General features: G+C 55.5%; 1 protein-coding gene across 1 annotated transcript; it reads right to left on the bottom strand.

The window, feature by feature from the left end:
- Positions 1–1,093: 1,093 nt before the first annotated feature.
- ERP29 (endoplasmic reticulum protein 29) lies at positions 1,094–6,443 on the bottom strand. Its single transcript, XM_063315440.1, has 3 exons — positions 6,294–6,443; positions 3,256–3,394; positions 1,094–2,183 (listed from the first exon to the last, which is right to left on the bottom strand). Exons 1-3 carry the CDS (start codon positions 6,438–6,440, stop codon positions 1,678–1,680), a joined length of 792 nt encoding a protein of 263 aa, XP_063171510.1. The 5' UTR covers positions 6,441–6,443; the 3' UTR covers positions 1,094–1,677.
- Positions 6,444–8,754: the final 2,311 nt, after the last annotated feature.

Raw genomic sequence — 8,754 nt, forward strand, 5'->3', positions numbered from 1 at the left:
ATCAATCGCTTAGCAAAGATGTTCCAAAAATCATTTGGTGGGTAAAGCACTTCTGACAACATGGGCCAATCACCCCACTTTATTTATTTAAATGATTTATATGCCCATCCGCCTTGCTTCTGCGGCTCTGGACAACTAATACATAAAACCGTAACAATACCCACCCCACCTCATTTTTAAAAAATAAACACAATACAAAACAAACTTTCATCTAACCACTGTACGAGTAGGCTCACCCAATATCTGAGCCCAATGTCTGAGAGTGGCCAGCTTTTACAAACTTTTTGGAATGTTAGGTTGGGGCCATCTGAAACTCAGGGGGAATGGTGCTTCACAGAGCAGGCACTGCCTTATTTAATAATGCAGAGGTAGAGTGAAAATAAAAATAAAATGGCAGTGCTTAAAGCTTTTCCCTGCTCCCAGTTCCAACTGGTGTTTACAACTCCATCTTTCCAGCTTCAAGACCCCAAGAAGCTGAACTGGAGGGGGAATGTCCTGGAAGACTTCTGGCTACTGGCGGTAGTGAGGAACAAAGAATGGAACTGGGCACAGAACTCAAAATTTTTAAGAACATGAGCTTTGACTTAAATTTCTGTATCTGGCGATGATGAAGGAAGGATTGTTAAGTGTATCAGCAAAGCTTGGTAGAACTAGATGTAAAGCCCTTCGAAGAATGAGGTCTGAGTTTTCTGTTCTTGGGTTGACATGCCTGGGTTTGGCTTAGCATGTTGTGTGAACCCAAGCTATCGCAAAGTATTCAATAAACCACGGCGAGCTAAATTGTGACTTGGCCCAACGGCTCGTCTCGGCTGTCAGATGGAGGGCAAGCTGGACATTTCACGGGAATCTGCCTATCAGAATTCCCTGTGGTTTTTCTCTCACAGTAAGTTGCGTGTGGGCTTGTGGGCTCGAGTGTGATTCAAGGCAGAGTTGCTGAAGGTAGGTAGGAAGGGTCGAAAGATATAAATTCCCATATTGGCAATCTCAAGCGCAACTTTAAATGCCAAACACAAGCTCAGTTCTCAGAAGCTCAACAAGGAGGGTTAATTTTATTGAGAAAGTTGTGATAAAAGAAAAAAAAAATGCCTTGATGTGTTTTTTCCCCAGTAACCTTTATTAACAAATTAAGTTTCCTTATAATTGTTTTCCACAAAACCAATTACTGTGAATACTGGTTGGTAAGAGACGGGCGTGGCTTTGGCTTCGCCTTCTCTAACGCATCTCACTTGGACCAAACGGTGCTCCGCAACACGCACACAAAAACAACCCGGAGTCCTAACCCAGTTTCTCAGATGCTCCGATTCCTCCAAACAGACCACACAACATCTGGGTGGCCAAGACTTTGGGGGGAGAGGAGGATCCAGCCCAGCCAAATTAGCTTGCTAAGGTTCCAAGACAGACAATCCCACCTGGGGCAAGTTAGGTCAAGTCCCAAATGAGGCCATCTTGAAAACCGCCCAGCCAATGCCCTGTTACTAGACCTGACGGACGTCTCTGAAAGGCCCACCTGCCCGGGTTCCGTGTGTCTGTCCCGAGCAGTGGCGGGCGAGGGCTGTCCTTAAGGTATTGAAAGGGCTTCTGAAGCCTCTCTGGAGCAGCAAGGGGATGTTTTTGCCTGCTTAAAGGAGCACCAGCTTGGGACCTCGCCATCACTTTACACCATCGTCACCTGCCCGGTCAAAGTTCTTCCTTCTCATTTTTCGACTTCTTCTGGAAGGAAGACAGGATGTTTAAGCGCTTGGAGAGTTCCTCCTTCTTCCCATCACTCATCTTGTTCTCTTCGATGAGCTTGGTGATCCGGGAGATCTCGTTGGCAGTGAACTGGTCCCCCTGGGCGAGTATTTTGCCCATGATTTTGAGGTACTGCTCGGCGGATTTCCGCTCGCTTTCTTTGGCCTTGGCCAAATGCTCCTGCCCTTCTTCCAGGAGACCCTGACGCTCAGGTTCTTGGGCAGCATTTACAAATTTGCTGGCCAAGGCGTCAAACACTTTCAGGCAACCCGGCATCCCCATATAGATCCCTCGGAGTTTCAGCCAGCGCTGCAGAGCGCTGGCCTTGACTTGCCCATTATAAGGCAAGGGGTTCTCCAGGTCGCCATCTTGGAACAAGTAAAAAACCGGATAAGAATCTTTATCCAGTTTGTATTTTTCCCCCAACTCCATGTTCTGCTTGTCACCATAATCTGTAAAAAAAAAACAAAAAAAACTAAGGATAACTAGCTAGTGGCTTGCCGGTCACCACTCAACTAATCGCCTAGGATGTGCACCAGCGGCTTTCAAAAGGAATAAACTTCTAAGCGGGAATCTTAACTGGGCTTGAGTGGATTGATTATACTACAAATTTGGAGATATTTTTCAATATAAAGGAGCCTTCAATCATTTTGAAGGACAAAAACTTGTAGCCTGTAGAACCCCAAGATTTTGAAGCAGCTTTTTCCTTGCAAAGCCAATCCCGGCTATCGCCCAAGAGAGCACCAGAAATGGAGCAACCCTGCAAGAGAATTCAAACTCTTGATGCTTTTGCCCTCTTCGTTCTATTATTTTGGTCATCCTGGGGTGGAAAAAAACAGCAGGTGCTGGTCTAAAACAGGGACGGGAGGGGAATTTCCACTTCTAAAAGGGTACCGTTTTAGAAATGAATGTTGAAAGTTGAAACTGTGGGTTTTTGCTGAGATCGCAAATGACCCAGGTTGCAGATGGGCCAGCAGAAAAAACAGTGTTAGGTCTCTGAGGATGTTTGCAGCCCTGTGCCCAAACCTTTGCAACTGTGGAAGGCTCAGGTGGTTAGTGCAGATGCAGTGCCCACATGTGGAAAGCACCAGGCTGAGCACACGGCAATCTTGGGGGAGATGGGCGGTAATTAGATTTGAATAATAAAATCAATCAATCAATAAAATCCAGCACATCTGGATAGTACCAAAACACAGCATGAATGTTATTTCTTAAAGCTGCACAGCAACAAGATAAGCCAGGGTTTCTCAACCTTGGCAATGGGAAGATGTGTGGACTTCAGCTCCCAGAATCCCCTAGCCATGCTGGCTGGGGAATTCTGGGAGTTGAAGTCCACACATCTTAAAAGTTGCCGAGGTTGACAAACACTGAGATAAGCCCTAGGAATTTACCTATTAATGTCCAACGGCCCTAACACAGATTTATCATCCTGAGTGTCACAGATCATCACCCCCCCACCCCCCCAATCAAATTTCTGGACCTCATGTCTGCCCAGGCAGAGACCCACTCTGAGGTTCACCCCACCTGAGATTCCCACTTCAGCAACCAGCAAGTCACTGCTGGACTCTGAATTCTCGGCCACCTTCTTGAACTCATCCTGCTTCTCCCCGTAAGGATACTGGGTGTCAAATTTCACCAGGACATGCTTGTGCTTCGGGATCACCTACGGAAAAAGCAACACAAAGCAAAGGCATCAGAGTGGAGGAAAGGGCTTTGCCTGTGGAAACCTACAAGGATCTTCCAATGCAATATTTTCTCCTACACTTTTCTAGCAATGAGTTGAAAATCTGCCACTTTCCCTGCGATTTCAAGCCGCTTTCCCCTGGTCCTCTTTCGGGGGGGACTGGACCCACACATTGCACTGTGTTTTTATTTTCCCACACATGGTTGTTTGAAAATAAGCCACAATGGGGAGAAAATAAACTAAATAAACCACAATGGGGAGGGGACACACCACACCTTCAGCCAGGTAATGGGTTTAGTGTCTGACAAGGCAAATGAGGTCCAGGGAGTCCTGTCTTCTCAGAAAGGGCTTCAAACTGCTTTGCCCAGTCAGTATGGCTGGCGTGGCTCTTGGCTTACAAACTGGCAGTGCCAGGGAGGAGCCTGTGTCCAGATTAATGCGCTTGAACACACACACACACAGTGGTGAATTTCAGTTTGTTTTGGCCTTTTTGAGCCAAGTCTTACAGCTGAGAATTTTCCCTCACATTTCAGCCGGGGATGAGCAGAACACCCCCAGTTCCGGGTCCCATGAAGGGCTCGCTGAGGCATTTGGCCTCTGCCTTATATGCCGCTGCTGAGGCAGAACCGGGCAGTCGTTTCCAGCCAATGGGAGCCCGGGAAACTGAGGCCACATGGGCATTGGTCCCTGTGACTTGGACGGACAAGGGGCCAATGAAACAGCGGAGCCCCAAAGCTGGGCTACCAATCGGCCGTTTTGGCGGGAAAAGTGGTTATAAAAGGGGGCCGCAGGCGAGGGCATCTGTCAGAGAGCCAGAGGCGGGTGAGCGGGAGGGGAGGAAGAAGAGCAGCAAGAAGAGCAGCGGCCCTGAGGGGCGAAGGAGGAGCTGAAGCCACTGGCTGCCTCAGAGCTGGCTGGGCTGGAGCCCTGAAGAGGCCCAGAGAGGCCCAGAGAGGCCAGAGCAGCCGCCCTGAGGGGCCAAGCAGCAGAAGTCCCTCCCGTCCGAGCAGCCAAAGTCCCTCTGGCCCAAAGAGGCGGAGGGCCCTGAGGGGCCCAAGAGCTGAAGCCCTCCAGAGCATCTGGGCTGAGGCTCAGAGAGGCTGGAAGGGCCCGTAGAGGCCAGAGCAGCCGCCCTGAGGGGGGAAGGAGCTGAAGCTGCCCTCCGCCTTGAAGAGGCACCTCTGGAGCCAGCCAGGCCGGAGGAGGGCCAACCTGCTTGGCCAAGGAGCCCGCGAGCCCCTCTTGGGGCAGAAGAACCTCTCTGGGCACTGGGAGGACCCCCCTCTCGCTGCTACTGCTGCCCTCCGCCTTCCTGGGAGGGGGAAGCCCGGCTCGGGCCAGGCCAGCCGCTTGTGTGAATCTGACCCTCCCCTGACCCGGGAGGGGGGACTTGGGCCCCCTCAGCTCAACCCCCCCCACTGGGCAGTGGGGGGAACAGGAAGGAGGGGCACGAACCACCTGGTCCCCACAGAGCGGCGTTACGTCCTGGCTCAGGCAGGGCCTCTCGATGGCCGGACCGAACCCCCAAAACTGTTTGAGCTGCCCTGGAGAAATGCTGGGAAACAGGAGAAACGTGGCACGTTCCTGGGACGGGTCAAGAAGTGCCCTTCCCGTCTGGGCTGCTGCAGAGGGCTTGGGCAGCGCCCCCCCAGCTCAGCCCCTCGGGAGCCCTGCACCCCGTAGCCCGGAGGCCTTGCCAAGGTGGCCCCTCCTTGCCCAAAGGCTCACAACCACCCTGCGGAGTCTGCAATTGCGGGTCCCTCCTGAAGATGGAGGACAGGTATTCTGGGGCGCCTCCCCGTCCTCCGGGGAGGAGTGGCTTTGACATCGCGGCCTGCCCCAGGCTTCAGGAGGCGTCTGGACGGGCGGCCCAGCAGCTTCCACCTGCTGGTTCCCACGCCTCGGCGACGGGCACACCGGCTCACGATCCCCACTGTCAACGCAAGGCACTCGGGGCCTGCAGGGCTGTCGGAAGGCGAGGCGAGGCGCGGCGGTTCCTGGGCAAAAGGTGCAGGCTTGCCTCCTCGTTTTTACCAGGACCCTGGGATTCCCACCACCTGCAAGCCTGCTGGGTCGCCCCTTCCTGCACCCGCCTACAAGCAGAAAAAAAATACTCTGCACTGATCAAGGGCACTCCTGGCACGTCTTAAAAAGAGGGCAGTTCCAGAGGGAAGAGGAGGGCGCTCGGGCAACCCCAGGGCGGCTCCGGCTTCTTGCCCCGGCTGTCCCCGGCTCCCCTGCGCGGAAACCCTCCGGATCCCCTTGGCTGTCCACTTGGGCTTCCCGGATTGGCGAGTTGTCAGAAGCGGCCTCCCTCCCGCCCCCTCCGGGCTCGCAGGGGAGGAGCGCCCGGCCAGCCCGCGAGAGGGAAGCAGAGGCGAAGCGGGCGCGCGACTCCGCCCGGAATCGGCGGCTTCTCCCTTCGACGCAGGAGCGACACCGCGCTCCTTCGGCCTTCCTTTCTCCGAGGGGGAGAAATGCGGGGGGGCGGGGGTGGTTCAAGCGGGCTCTAAAATGCACTCGCTCGGGAAGCGGCCGCTGGGAAGGGGGGCGACCCTAACGCCGCGCGGGCCGGGGACAGGCCGGACTCAGTCCCGAGGGAGCCCCGCCGTCGGGTCCCAGCGGCGCCTGTTCGGCCCGGCCGCCGCAACCGCAGCGCCAGCCGGCCGCCCCCCGGAGGACCCGCCCGCCCCGTCGTGGGGAGAAAGCCCCCCGCGCTGCCGCCGCTGGTGCCGCCGCCGCCGCCCAGGCCCGTTTGGGGGGAAAAGGAAGAAAAGGCAGGCAGGCCCCGAGCCGCCTCTCCGGAGGGTCCCCGCGCCAAGCGACGCCGCTTCCCTTCGCCGGCTCTTCGCGCGAGGCGCCCGGGCGGCGCGGGTACCTTGTAGAAGGTGACGGCGTCCAGGGGCAGCGCGCCCTTGGTGTGCAGCGCGCCGCCGCGCTCCGGGCCCGCGCAGAGCAGCAGCAGCAGCGGCAGCAGCAGCGGCGGCGGCGGGAGCAGGCAGGCGCGGCGCCCGGGACTCGCCATGGCGACCAGTGCGGGAGCGGCGCGGCAGCCGCGCGGAAGCTTCTGCCGGGAGGGCGGCGCCTGCGGGGCGCGGGTCCGCGGCGCTCGCCGGCGCCCCCGCCAGGCGAAGCCGGGGAGGCGCTGCCTGCCTTCTCGCCGGCCAGGCGGCCGGCTGGCGGCCCCCCCCGCCCCGCCCCCCCTCCCTTGGAGCGCAGCACCCCCGTTGCGAAAGCCGCTCCTGCCTCCGCGGCGGGAGCCGGGGGCGAGGGGGCAGCCCGGGCGCTGCGGGAGGCGGCCGGGACCTCCGAGGGTGGGGGGGAAACTGGCCCCGTCCCCCTCGGCGAGGGAACCCCCGCTGCAGGTTTGGGGGTGCTCGGCGCGCCCCCCTCCCCGCAGCTCCCTGGGCGTTATCCCCAGCCCGGCCCCCCGCGCCGCGGGCCCATGTTCGCCCCTCCCGCCCCGGCCTGCGCTCCGCCGGGGCCGCGCCATCCCCCGTCCCTTCCCATCCCGAGGGGCTCAGTCGGCGCGCCGGGGCAGCTCGGCGGGACCCCTCCTGGTCGACGGCTGCGGGCGCAGCAGGGGGGCGGCCGCAGGTTTGGAGCTGCCGGGGTGGGGGGCCTCGCGCCTTTCCCCCGCCCGGCCACCCCGGGAGCGCTGCTGCTCCGAGATTTCGCTTTGCGCGCGTCAGCACCGGCAACGCGGAAACGGCTGACGAGCAGAACCCCGTCCCGTCCCACACCGGGGTTTCTGGGCAAGCTGCCGCTGCAAAGACGGGCGTTCAGAGGCTCGGAGCCAGCGTTGACTCAAGCCGGCCTTCCAGCTGAAGAAGGGCAGACCGGACTTCAACTCCCAGAAATCCCCAACCAGCCATGCTGGCTGGGGAATTCTGGGAGTTGTAGTCCACACAGCTTGAAGCTGCCCCGGTGGAGAAACACTGGTCTATTGACACAAGGCTTAAAAGGCACCGGGCAAGGGAGGGTTTGGGGTGGGAAGTCACTCCTTTCGGCCTAGCATTTGGAACAAACCTGGGAGGTGCATGAAACCTGCAGGGAGAGGAGAACATTTCCCAGTCTGAAAGAAAAAGACACAGAAAAACTTGGTTTGTAAAGAAACCGAGGTGTTTTTTTTATAAATTATAAACCCATTCAGTTTAAAGCAGATTGTTAGCAGTTTTACCCTTTAGATTCTGTTGGCGATCGAGGTGTTTTACAGATCATCCATAATCACAAATTAAAAACAGCAAATCAAATCAAAGACGCTCCGAGGTGAATTGTAGGTAGCAGAATACCCTCTCTCCTCGTATAGCTCACGTAGGAGAAACAAACCCCATGATTCGTCAGAGTTTTAAGTACAAATGCCATTTCTAAACAGTAAGAAAGTGATTTAAAAAAAGAAAAACACAGTAAACCCTAAACTTCCAATCTAAGTTGCAAGGGGAACCGAGCTGCAGAGACGGTCTTCCTCCTCAAAAGGAAACTGAGTTTACAGCCTACGTTGCTCCGCCAGAAAACACAAGCCAGAGGCTTTCATTCCTAGAAATCGTCACATAATGACCCTCAGTCAAAGCGTGACTTATTCCCAATCTTTCCACTCTGTTTCAATACCTGCAAGAACACCGACCCGCCGCCACAAACCTCAGATAAGTGACTTGTCACAAATGCAGGAAGGAGATACGTTTGTGTGAAAGGGAAACACCAGTGCTCGTTTCCAGCAGCCTTATCCCCCTCCCAGCCTGGTCCTTTTTGAGGGGGCTGCATCTTCTCTCTAACAGAAGGAAATCCTAACAATGCTGAGCACTTGATGGGGTTCAGCAGCCGAAAGCAGCGCAAATAATCTTGTGCCCAGGTTCCCTGTCATCTCGAGGTTATGGCGGCCTCTCCTTGATTAAACGAGGAAAGCTTTGGAAGTTCTGTCTAAAAAATTCATCTCAAAAGTGAAGGATACTCATTTTTTCAGAGGGTGACATTAGTAGTCAATATTCTAAGAATAATTTTTGGATTTAAAGAAGGATTTTAAAAAAGCTGGTTTGGGGGAGGAGCTTTATGGCTGAAAGCCCTGAAGAATCCCAGCATCGTTACCTGCTCTAACCGCAGGCGTTTCGGAAGGCCATCGCTGCCACTCATTTCAAAAACAGGCATTCTGGATCGAGCTGGCTGCCAGAAAAACCACATATTCAGAACTGACAGTGGAACAGAGCTGATCCTTGCTTTAACCACTAAGGGACGTCTCAACAGAAGCCCCAAAACATCTTTTTAGGAACAAAAAATAAAAATAAATCTACATTTCAATACTCTGCCCTCCTTCTCCATCAGACAAAGTAATGTACTCTATGGGA

This window comes from Candoia aspera, chromosome 15 (genome assembly GCF_035149785.1).
Source record: "Candoia aspera isolate rCanAsp1 chromosome 15, rCanAsp1.hap2, whole genome shotgun sequence".
NCBI lineage: Eukaryota > Metazoa > Chordata > Lepidosauria > Squamata > Boidae > Candoia > Candoia aspera.

Excerpts from the sequence above, each read along its gene's own strand:
- ERP29 (XM_063315440.1), bottom strand. The coding sequence starts at position 6,440 with ATGGCGAGTCCCGGGCGCCGCGCCTGCCTGCTCCCGCCGCCGCCGCTG. Across the intron at positions 3,395-6,293 it reads ACGCCGTCACCTTCTACAAG|GTGATCCCGAAGCACAAGCA; the intron begins GTACCCGCGCCG and ends CTTTTTCCGTAG. Across the intron at positions 2,184-3,255 it reads TGCTGAAGTGGGAATCTCAG|ATTATGGTGACAAGCAGAAC; the intron begins GTGGGGTGAACC and ends TTTTTTTTACAG.